The 12,532-nt window shown below is 37.0% G+C and overlaps 1 protein-coding gene across 3 annotated transcripts in view; it reads left to right on the top strand.

Annotated features, from left to right (window-relative positions):
* Window positions 1-12,532, top strand: part of klar (klarsicht) — a 297,221-nt gene that overhangs the window by 250,272 nt on the left and 34,417 nt on the right. For 2 of the 3 annotated variants that reach the window (XM_068763773.1, XM_068763774.1), the window contains exons 10-18: window positions 300-452; window positions 530-692; window positions 1,679-2,286; window positions 2,665-2,808; window positions 3,540-3,740; window positions 4,222-4,454; window positions 5,063-5,441; window positions 5,683-6,480; window positions 8,207-8,306. In XM_068763773.1, coding sequence (XP_068619874.1) covers window positions 300-452; window positions 530-692; window positions 1,679-2,286; window positions 2,665-2,808; window positions 3,540-3,740; window positions 4,222-4,454; window positions 5,063-5,441; window positions 5,683-6,480; window positions 8,207-8,306 — 2,779 coding nt within the window. The remainder of the gene's footprint in view (window positions 1-299; window positions 453-529; window positions 693-1,678; window positions 2,287-2,664; window positions 2,809-3,539; window positions 3,741-4,221; window positions 4,455-5,062; window positions 5,442-5,682; window positions 6,481-8,206; window positions 8,307-12,532) is intronic. The other variant, XM_068763775.1, reaches the window with a different exon arrangement.

The following is a 12,532-nucleotide window of genomic DNA, read 5'->3' as shown; positions in this document are numbered from 1 at the left end:
TACCGGTCAAAATTCCGGTATTCGGAGTCCCGAAATCACGGTATTGTAAGTACAGCGGATTCGGTAGTACTATATTACGTCTAGTCTATTTGTCAAATTCTTTGGTATGAAAAACTGAATCATAGTCGCTAAAAGTTGTTAAGGGTGTTTGAAATGCTTAAAATTTTATACTGACAAATGCTTTCGTTGGATATCTGAGATATTTTTTTGACAACGACAGATAGATAACTTATCTTGTAACCCACAAGTAGTGTTAGATGGAAAGTTACACCAATTTATTTTATTTATAATGTTTCCAGGGCTTCCTGCCGATTGAGGCCGCGAGTGATAGCGACGAGGAACCGGCGCTGAAGCAACCCAGGTTGAGCAAACGAGGCTCACCACGTCGACTTCGCACACCGCAGGCCAGAACTAGGAATCGCTCGATCGATAGTCGGCAGTCTGCCTCTGAGGTAACTTATTGTTTTAACGATTTTATTACAAGACGTCAGTGTCGGTTACAAATACGCTTAACTATTACTATGTTCAGGAGGAAACGGACGATGTGCTGACGTGCACGTGGCATAACTTCGGCTCGGACTGCGAGTGGCAGCAGCAAGACCGGCTCTGCACCATGGACCGCGACGACGAGCACCTCGTGCCGGACGTCACGGACGGACACACACTACCCGCCGCCAACAGCCGCCTCAATGGTTTGTAGAATTTGAATTTGATAACCTCCACTTTAGCTGCGGGCAGTTTTATAACTCCTTCGTGATACGATTTCGAATGCCTTGATGACAAAAGACAAATCTTAAAATTTTAGTCACATGCTCTTAAAAGGGCCTTCATAATCATGGAGGTCATGAAGTTAACCTTTTTCACAGTCCGCCGCCCTCCTCCGAGGTACTTCAATGACATAGATTTAGGAGCGGCAGAAGTAAGATTTAAGAAGAGATATGTTATAGTAAATATTTCTAGATTTATAACTTATTTGTTTCCAAGAAAAGTAAATATTTTTGTTCGGGAATTTTGATCCTAGACAATTAATCTAAAGTTGGCTTGTTGACGTTACTCAAGAGCATTTTAATGACATAAAAATTGCTAGACATGCATAGGCGAGTGGGACTGATAACACCTGCTTCTGTGCAAATTGCCTACGAAAATAATTTATGTTTAGTAACTCGTTGAAGTGGCCTCCATAATTTTTTTGCTATTAATCAATTGTAGTACATATACATCTTATTATATAATCTATGCTTATTATTGACAATATTGTAACTTATTTTTTATGTTTACCACTACTAGGTAGGGTTAGTATTAATAGTTTTTTAAATACTTTAAAACTTCACGACAAGATCGTTAGAGTAAACTAAGAAAGATACATAAGTATGTCTAAGGTTCGAACGACTATTGTAGAAAGTTGGATCATTTCGCATAGATAACATGAAATTTCCATAAGTGGTAAACAAAGGCTCAATCAATAACAATCCATCCCGTGAATGCAAATTACGCATCCGACTTTCCATTTTCTCACGCAGAGCACTTGACGAGTGCCGCCCGCGCTATTTGCATAAATAAACAATGACACGATGAATCGATTACTAGTGACAATATTGTCCAAATACCGACGTTTTTAAACAAACAAACAGCAGTGGTACGCAGGACGCGTCTCATCATTCGCTTCCCTTCTTTACAGGCCTCAGTACACAAGAGACAGAAACGATGAACTTTCACGAACAACCCAAAACACCGCCTACAGTTATAAAAAGAAAAAAACCGGTTGACACGTCCAGATTCAATCAAACCGATAGAAAGTCAAAGAATTGTGCCACCTTCTACTTCAGACATCACGACACGGATTCAGACGGCAGGCAAATGATCGAGACCGACGAGAAATCACAAGAGTCGTCGGAGGAGGAGTGGACATATGTCGGTACACCAAAAATCGCTAATGAAGATTCCACTGATGTTATGACGTCGTCGATAGAAATTCAATGTGAACTACCATCCGATGGAAAGAAGGAAAAATCACCGGCAACCAAACCGAAACTAGAGTCAACAACTCCGGATTTAATCAAAGTGGACGCGAGATGTAAGGATATAGAGAGGTTGGTGATTCAGGCAGAGGAATTGGTTCAGAAACAGGCGCAGCATCAAATGGGTAAAAAGAAAAATTCTAGAAGTTTCAAACCGTTAATGCTAGAAGAAGAAGGGAAATCAGTCACCAGGGTCAAGATGTCACGAATAAAGGAGTGGCTTAATCAGAGCACAGAAGGCGAGCGGTCAAAAAACGATAGCAATCAGGTACGTATTTATTTTTGTTTTTATTTATTTACATAGAAAAATAAAAGTACAAGTAAAAAAATATTTTAAACACGAAAATTTTACTCTTCACTTATCACGTGCATTCTTCCATTTATTTACACAAGTTCAGGATATTTAAAACTTTCAACGTTATTATAAATTCAACACGAGAAATCTTTGATTAAATAATATCTTATTACGGTTTTGTTGCAGTCCACATGTGAATTTGTTCCTTATAATTCAATTTGTGTCTATATACATATATCGAGTGTTTATAGCCCTTTCGGAGGGCCTAAATGTCATTTTGTTATTACTTCGTCCGCTCTCTTCGACAGTAAAATTAAACCTACTAGTATTACGTTACGGTTGTCTTTCCAGTGCACGGAGAGCTACGACGCATCGGGTGAATACACCACGGAAAGCGAAGTGGACACTTCGTTGACTTCTGAAGAGCGCAACTTGCATTCGTCGATGGACATGAGTACTTCCACTTGTACCGTAACACCAACACACCAGGCCAAGGTAAAATAAACCTTACGTCTACATTCTAAATTTGAAATGCTTTTGTACCATGTTTTAACGTGTTCTTGTAATTAACAAAGATGATACGTAATATTAACCTTCGTTTTACATTTCATATTCTTTTTTCATTATAACCAGCCATTATTAAATATTCAAATATATCTTTTGTCTTAATAGATTTGTTGAATTGTAACGACCTCTGACGAAAATATTCTCTATTTTTGTTTTGACCTCTTCGGTGTGGCGTCATCAAATAATTAGAGCTAATTTGTTAGAAAATACAATATTAAATGATGTTAGATAAATCTATAAGGTCTTTTTTTAAATATTTTGCATAACCTATAGTTATATTAGCTAAAGACCATTTTAGGCTCTACGTGTAAATTAAATAAATATAAAATCAATACGACAATGTAAATAAACGGATGTGTAATAAGAAAACTATTTTTTTCAAATAACACAAATTGTACTGTCATCCGTGGCTGGAAAATAATGGTTAAGATACGCGGGGATAAGTCGGACTCGCAACCGAGTACGGGCTGTTTGTGTTAACGAACCTTAAAGTTCTACGTTTTCATTACGCCACATCTGACTGGTTAAAACATTTTAAGTCTCTTACAACATTTTAATTAATACCATATGACATCACTTATATCTTAAGTAAGTTATTTAAATATCTACGTTCGTAATTCATCGCGTATTGTGGATAACAAACCAACACTAACAAATAGGTTCAACTGCGCAAAAAGCGTGGCGGACCTCGGCCGTGGTCGGTGTCGTGCCTGTCGCAGCTGCCGGCCGCGCAGGACGCGATCACGCACAGCATGTCCATATCCGAGTCCGCACTCAACACTCTCGCCCACGCCTCACCGCAGAGGGTCACGCCCTCCGGCTCTGCTTCTAAGCTTCGCGGCAGCTCCACTACTGTGCAGGTAACGTGCATTTACACACTTTGCCTACAAACTCGTACCCTTGACAATACAGGCAACCAGTTGGTAGCTTTCTTGCTTTAAGACATTCATGTTAATAAACTCCAATGCTTGTCAATAACTTTATTTTATATACTCTTATATAGCTTACTTCTTATGTAAAAATGTGCACAATATTTAAATTTATTCCTATCATTATTGTCGACTCTCTTAATAGCAAATGATCGATTTGCTTAAGATATATTGAATGACAGCCCACGTCAAGGTTTCCGAGGGCCACAATTTTTTACAGCTTATTTTTTATGTATATGATTAATAAAAAAAATCAAAGTTGTAATATTTTAAAAAAGTACTACGGTACTATACTATGGTGGTCTTATCAGTCGAGGCAGTTTCTTATACACAACCGTGACATGAAAATACATATACTCGTACATATATTTTTTATTTTGAAACTGAATATATTGAATTAATATCTACTCAGGGACACGTATCGAGCACCAACACAATGACTGAAGCGTGTACGTCGTGCGTGGAGGCGAACGAGAAGCAGTGCTGGCTGCGGCGGAAGAGACTCAAGCTGCGCAAGCACAACGCCTCGGAGCGGAGAGACCGGCTCGTGAAGTCGCTGTCGTTTTGCGGGCGACTGAGTCCCGAAATAGAGGACAAGAATGAGAGGAGTGCCGCCAGCGACCCCGCCACTAGCAGGAAGAACAGGTACATTGTCTTTCTTAATCATAATCGCTGTCAATCAATTAATGATGACTGGTCTTTCGTTGGCCGCTTCCACAGACTTCCCGTAACCTTGACTATGTTGTCTTTCTTAACATCTTTCTTAAAACTGAACACGTATGATACCAATATTATTCACTGTTCATAGATAAATAACGTTATATAACGAATATCGATAGCACTCGGATTCTTTCCAGAAAAGATTTTAAAATTAAAACCTTGTACTTGTGTATTTACTTCATCATAATCATTTCTGCCATAGGATATCGACTGCTGGACATAGACCTCTTCCAAAGGGTTCCAATAAGACCTTAACTTATGAGATGGTTACCGGTCTGTAGTCTCTTAAGGCCCCAGAGGTCATTTGTTTTATTTTATTTATATATTATTGTTCTAATTGCTTGTTTATTTTACTCAGTTGTTTTAAAGTATTTGAACCTGGTTTTCTTTTAAATTAATTTTAAAATCTCTCTTTGATATTATTTAAGTCATCTGCTAATCTAACTATGGTTGTATAGGCCAATTATTAAAAAGACTTTCTAACTACTTCGTAACATTAGTCAATTTAGTATCCTCATAACTATCGATTACAGATTTGATACAACATCGACATCCGGCAATGACAGTGACGAGGAACTCATCAAACAGCAGCTGACGGCCATCGCTCATCTACGCAAAAGTATTGAGAAGACGCACATTTCCACTAAGGAACCCGACAGTGCCATCCCAGAACAGAACGAGCTGGAAGTCGTACAGACGCCAAGCTTCAAACTCGGTCCAGAAGGTGGATCAGTCAGACCGAGACTAGCTAGGAGCACTGAGAGGGAGAGGTCGTTTTTAGCTTTGAGTTTAGGAGACCCGAGTCAGTTGTGGGACTTGTGTATAGACAAGGATTCTGATGTGGACAAGAGTGTGACTGCTGGTACAGAGGAGCACAGTTCGTTTTCAGAGCAGGCCTGGGACTTCTACCAGGTAATTATTTCCGATGTTTTAGTAAAAGGTATAATTTTTTTTAATCTAATGAAAATTGTATTCAATTATTTATGAACCATACGCTTTACCTAAAGATCGCCACGATGTCCAGCGTCCAGCAATTATTTGCGACCTTTTTTATGTCGTCGATTCACCTGGTAGTAGTGATATAATTTCATATGACTTTTATGAAATGCAAATCATAAATATTAATGACTTAAATAATTTTCTTCCCTACCAGGAAAAGTACAACTCGGAACCGTACTCAGAAGCACCGGACTCGGACGCTGCGCGCCGTCTTCTGGAGTTCGGCGACGACTACCGCGCCTACCTCGACTCCCAGTCCGACTGTTGCTCCAGCCTGTCTGCTCACCCGGAGCAGGACACCAGCCCCACCGGCACGCGACGTCGCAGACCCCCCTCCGAAATGTCCCGCGAACGAAGCCTGCCTCGATACAAACGTCCCACTAGAAACTCCCCCGTAGAATCCCCCCTTAGGAAACCTAAAAAGTCCATCCCCAGCGCTGAACGCAAGAAAATCCTCCTCGACAGCTTGGAAAAATCCAGGAACAGCGTCGAGAGCAACGAGAGCCGGAGACGCAAGCAAACCGAGAACGATCGTAAAAACAAACGTTCACCTGAATTCGATCTACTCAACATCCAAGCTCTTAGCCGAAGACGTCACAGCTCTAACATCACCAGTGACGAAATCAACTCCTCGTTAGAGTACACCGAAGTAAATAACCGGCCTGATATTTTAGACTCTTTGAATAGAAGGAGAAAGAATACAGACAAAGACGGCGAAACTGAATTACAAAAAGTGGCATTATCAGAATTAAGACGGAGGTCTACGGAAGGTGCTGATTCCGAAGAATCTTCGAGCCCTAAGAAGCATAGTAGGAGAAATTGGGAAGGAGACTCAGATTCGGAGGAAGAAGTGAAATCTTTGATACGGAGGTCCAGTATGCAGTTAGAAGTCGCGGAGGCGGCAATGGCGAGGCAAGACTCGTCCCCGGATCTCCTGCGCGCTTTCGACTACGTAAGAACACAATTCGATACAGATTATAGTAGCTATACCGAAGCAGAAGACGATTTGCCTTCTTGTGTGACCGCCCGGCGCCCCGCATGTTTGAGAGCCAGAATCTGTTTAGCAGTAGCTGCCTTTTCAGTCTTAGTCATTGTCTACATACACCTACAATGACATCTGGCTTGGGCTTTTGTGATATTTATCCTTATCTATATAAGTATACGTATTAAGTATGCTGCGATTGTCAGAATGCAATTCAAAAATGCCCATTTGTGCACACATTAGTTTTAAACGCGCGCGCATACATACAATTTCACACGTATAAATAAAGTTTTGTAAACGATTTAGATTTATGATAAATTTTACATTGTACAAACTAAAGCATTTATACAAATGCTTAAAGTCTGACAAACGCAGATTATGTAACCTATTTATGATTATTTTTGTATCGCACTGCTCTACTGACAGCTGTCAAATCGTTAATTTGATTTTGACGGTTGAAGTACTTAAAATCAAAACCTTTCCAATTATATTTGTATACCTTAAACTTTATATAAAATTGGCAGCATCACTTTTTTAATTAAGACATTTTGAAGAGAAAGTGAAACTTCCAGTAATATTATTTTAGTTATGATATTTTTTCCCGTGTTTTATTTCCCTTTTTTTTGTTTTAATCATTTTTTATACTAACAAGTGTCTTGTTATGGTCTTGTGTTTGTGATTTTTGTAGCTATGATTTTTTTTTTCACTAACTGCTTATTTTACTTTATTTCGTTGGTTTTCATTCTTTAAAGTATCTCCTATCCTATGTTGGTGGTGATAACTCGGTGCTAGACCAGACCTAACTTTTAGATATATTCAGGTAACATAACTCTTAACATATATCTATTCAAGTTAAATGGCGGTTGATAACACGGCAGTTCGCACTGACAGTTACCAGTGACGAGGTACGACAGAACTCTGTTTGAACTGTTAGCCGTCACCGTTGACGTTTCACCGTCGTTCGAAAATCTAACTTATGTTGGTACTTAAATTATTTAATTTATAACCTTTGATAAATAATTTCGAAACGAGAGTTCTTGTCATTGAGTGATATAGTATAAAGTGTAATCATTTAAATAACGGAGGTTGTTTTTTTGTTATGTAATTTTAACAATAACTTAGGTCTCGCATAATATATTAGTAATGTGATTTGACTGAACTCCGCAATATCTCACAATGTAGCTTTGTAAATGTACTACTTAAACATAATGTTGATTAGGGTTAGGTTGTTAATTGATTTTTTACAAAATGTTAAAGATTAAAGTGAACTTTGTATAATTGTTTACAATAATAAATACGTCAGTTTGAAAAGTATAAATGGAGTTTCAGTCAATTAACACCCTTCTCTTTCAACAGTAAAAAATATTTCATTAAACTTTTTAAGTTTAAAGATATTCTTGTCCCTTAGAACTTCTGAGCTGATTAACTTGCTTATCTAATTGTGTGGCATGTAATTTTCTTTTTTTTTTTGCTTACGCACATTTTATTACAGTTCAAAGTAAAAATTATTCTATTCCATAAAAACGTGGCTTGGTTTTGAAATAGTTGAAGCATGAGCATTTTTTTCTTTTTAATTTCAATTCTGTTTTATAAAATAAATTTTCATTAAAAAAATGTTTGTTATTAATTTCTTGCAATGGATTTCGAAACGTTATTATGTTTATTTGCGAATTGAATTTTATTTTTCGGTGCACAGACGGAGGTCGTAACGCGGTGTCGTGAAAACATCAACTTATTGGACGCGGCACTCGCGGACGGCTCTGTTTTATCGTCTGCTTTGCAAAGAGACATACGAGGTTTGTTACTTTTACAAGTTTGATTTATACCTAATAGAATATAGCCGTTATTTTTTTTCATTCTTAGTTAAGTATTCAGAAGTGAAGGCCACGATCAGGCATGCAGGCAGGCATTGCAGCTTATTACGTCCAATCAAAAGTTGAACAGACTGCCCTGTTAAAGTTCTTATTAGCAATCTATGGGAAAGGCCTATGTCCAAAAGCGAACTTTCTACTACTGAAGAAGAAGTAAATACTTATATTTTGCTATTGTAATCTTTTATTGCTAGAGTACAAGTGCTATCGATATTCATAATATAACGTTACTTATCTATGAACAGTGAATAATATTGTTATCACATAGATAATCTTACTTATTAAATATCATTGCGCTACTCAGACTAGCTGACGCCTGTAGCGATTTTAAAATTTTGGATATTTTGAACGTAAAGCTATTTAAGAACTAAAGAAATAGTAATATTAAAGAAAATGCGATACTGGCAAACAGTCGAGCTTTTCGCTCGAGTCATGTCGGGCACCGTCGAATCGAAATGCTAAAAACATTTTGATGGACACAAACAAATCATGATTCTCTTCCAAGGGTCCTTCAAGGAACTCCATGGATGGTCTTACGAATTAGGGGCGACATGTAAATACGGTGCAATAAATAATGTACCCAGCCGAGCTAAGACTCTTTAGAGAGCTTTAGTTGCCGTTGACTGTTCTAGGCGAAAGCTCAGCGGCGTTCAGCGTTCTGCTACCTCAAACCCGTAAAAGAAAAATTATATACAAATGATGTTTCTGTTAATTCCATTCATATTACATTATTACTCTACATTTTTTATCAATAAGATTTAGTCATCATAATGGTATGGCTGATTCGTAAGATGTCTTTATATATTTACATTAAGATCGGGTAGAAGCGGCCTGCATCTAGTGTCTTCCGACGACCTCACCCATGTCTTGTCCACTTTATGAGTGGACGTGCTGCGCTGTTTTTTCCTGTTCGTGGTCTCCACTATAGTACCTTTAGATTCCTGCTGCTGTCCGTTTAACTTGCCAATTCCCTGGTCTATGTCGGTAACTTTCCTATGTCTACGGATTTCCTCGTTAATATAGTATATAAATGTTTTTAAATATACACCGGCACGACTATAAACCTGTTTTGGAGCAGAAGATTTTAGATACTTTATATAAACTAAAAACAGGTGATACTCGTTATTTTGATTACGCGATCGCAAAATAATATTCTGAGCAGTTTTATTTTTTATATAGTAATTACTATATACGTATGTTAAATAACGATCGACATTTTTATACCTTAATATAAAACGTTTTTTTTTTTGTGAATAGAAATTTTTAATGATATTTATACAACAATTATTCTTAATTGTAAAACTTGCTAAGGACACGATTAAATCATCAATAAAAATGCTATACACCTTCTGTCATTCAGGATGTTGCGAAAAAAAATTGTCGATTGCATTAACAACAGTTCAATGAACTAAATCACGTCATCTTCCGTCGACATTCAGGTTTTAAAAAAAAGAACCGATGTAATATTACCTCCAATAAAATCAAGTTAAAAAGTTAAAAGTAAACTTTGTGAGGTAAAAAAATAATCGACGAGTTAAAATACACAATGTGCCTCACTTGAATATTTTAATTAATCGGATCGGACAAACAAACGCAGTCCTTTGACACGTCTGTTCTTTATAGGAGAACAAACTGGTATCATAAATAATAGAATTTCTCGCTTCTGCAACGCTTTGTGAAAACACGATTTAATTCGAATGTTACCGAAAACAACTTCTAGTTTTAAAACACTCACACAATCAATAATAATAATATTAAACATATTTGTTCAACTTTTATAATATTTTTCTTTACAAATATTAAGATCTGTTTTTTCTTAAATCTAGTGTCGGGAATCTCTGTTTGAATAAAAGTTTATTCTTTCTTTCATTTTGTCTAGAGCCATGCTGTTGCTCTCTGCTTTTAACATCAGACATATCAACCTCGGGATGTGTCAAGTTTCATGCTAATATAATTTTAAGGCTTGCGTTGACTATCTGTTACTTTTTTTAATATCATGACGTATTATTAAATTTTTGAAAAACATATCATGACCTTTAAGCCTTCAAAATCACCTAAAAACGAATAGTTGATTTCAAAATTTAGAGCCCCCAAGCAGGTTGAACGGTAGAGTTGTCTTACGGTACAGTATGTAAAATGAACCGTGTGTTCATGTATCGTTTTTTTTTTTTTTTTAAATAAATGGTCGAACGCGATTGCATTAAATACAAGAGAATGCTCCGTTAGCGTTGATTTTGTACGAGAAAAATGCGAGCGTTTGTGCCCCGGTGCACGGGTCCCAACCGGTCTGCGGACTTTAGCCTTATACAATCTCGGACGCGATCGTGGCGACCATTATTTTTTTTATTTAGGGAACTTCGCCGTATCGACTTTTCAAAGTTTTAATTAAATGATTTACCTCAATTCATAACAGTAAAACTCAGGGCAATACATAACTTTTACCTTGATTTGGGTGAAGTATTTGTGCAGGAAAGCTTATACGCTGTTATAATGAAGATATCTCTACCTTCTACATTATTTACATTTTTTAGGATTGAGGTTATGATTCAGCACGTTTAATAGTTTTCGATGTCCAATGTGTGTACGTATAATGGGCACCACTCAACAAGTCATTGTGGCGAATTTTGGGGGAGCATATGTCTTACAGTGGACGTCTATCGGATGACACGATGATGATGATGAATGTATGGGGTGATTTACGATGAAACATGGTCCCTCTTCAATTCTCATTGGCAAGCTTACAGTCGATCAATGATGGGTAATTGAACGACTGTGAACTCGAGATTTCTTTACGAGCTCGAATGAGGAGATTTGTAGTCGAACAAAAATTGCGTAGCGAATCGGCAAACTTTTGAGGAAGTGGGTAAGCCATAGCATCTAAAAAAGATGACCGCAGGAGCCCTAAGGTTCCGTAGTGGAGACCAAGAACCAGCGAAAGTAGAGTAAGACGTCCACAAACAAACAGGACAAATGATCCTGTTAAGATAGTTTGCAGACTGAATGCAGACCGCTTCCAACTGGCCTTATTGGAAATTTATGGGAGAGGCATATATTCAGCAGCGGACATCCTTCGACTAAAACATTATATTGGTTAACTCAGAAACCAACATCGTTTACATTTCATATCTTATCCTATAAATACTTGAATATATAGTAAGGCTAATAAGTCTTGCGTGTATTTTTGGTACAAAGTTAGCGCGCAGACAAGAGCAAAGAAAAATAAGGAAAAAAATTATAAAATGTAAAGAAAATCTTTTAGTTTTAGTTAAAAATCTAAAATCGAAGATGATGTTTAATAAATATAATGTTTCTATTTGAACCGTATTCTTCAGATTGCTAGTCCTCAGAGATGAAAGGCCCTATCATATCCGCACTACATTTATTCAATTAAGGTCTTTCCGATACTACAAACAAATATTAAAATAATATTCACCGTTATTTTTTTCTCATATTTATTTCTTTTTAACAACTAATTTCTTCCTATTCCCGCTAATCTATTTCTACAAACGTGAAAGATGTCGCTTGCAGTAGAAGTTGGGAAACGTCGGTTTTCATTTTGCAACTTTTATTTTATTTCTACAATTTAAAAATAGAAGACAGTATCTGTCAACGCTTGTCGCGTTTGGCGGAAATTTTAGAAGGACGTTTTCGTTTCGCTCGATGCACCCAAAAAGGTTTTATTTTGTTATTTTTTGTACAATTTGTATTTTTATCCGTATTGAGTTTGCTTATAGGCTACATTTTGTTTGATTTAAAGTTAAATACTCTAATTCTTATGAGATGGCGTAACTACTCAGAATGTTAATTATATTTGTCTTTTACTAGACTTACGTTAGTTACGAAGCAATGGTAATCCATCAGTAGAAGGCAGGGACTTGCGATCGCAGGTTGCGGATTCGATTCCCGGAATACAATCTTATATAATTCACACTTTGTGAATTAATATATTATTATTATATGATTGCCACTGCTCGAAAACAAGTTTCCACAGAATGGAAAGCAGCATCCCCTGCGTACCATAATACTATATTGCGATCAAACGTCATAAAAGTATAGTTAAAACAGCTGCAACAATATATAGTAGGAACATGCGTCATATCTAAACACAAATACTTCTGTGAGGTTATTGTTCTGAATACGAATTATTTACT

The sequence above is a fragment of the Battus philenor genome, unplaced genomic scaffold, assembly GCF_028537555.1.
Source record: "Battus philenor isolate CCGP_79_NKW_IND1 unplaced genomic scaffold, ilBatPhil1.0.hap1 SCAF_18, whole genome shotgun sequence".
Taxonomy (NCBI): domain Eukaryota; kingdom Metazoa; phylum Arthropoda; class Insecta; order Lepidoptera; family Papilionidae; genus Battus; species Battus philenor.
This window is presented reverse-complemented; position numbering and strand designations above follow the sequence as displayed.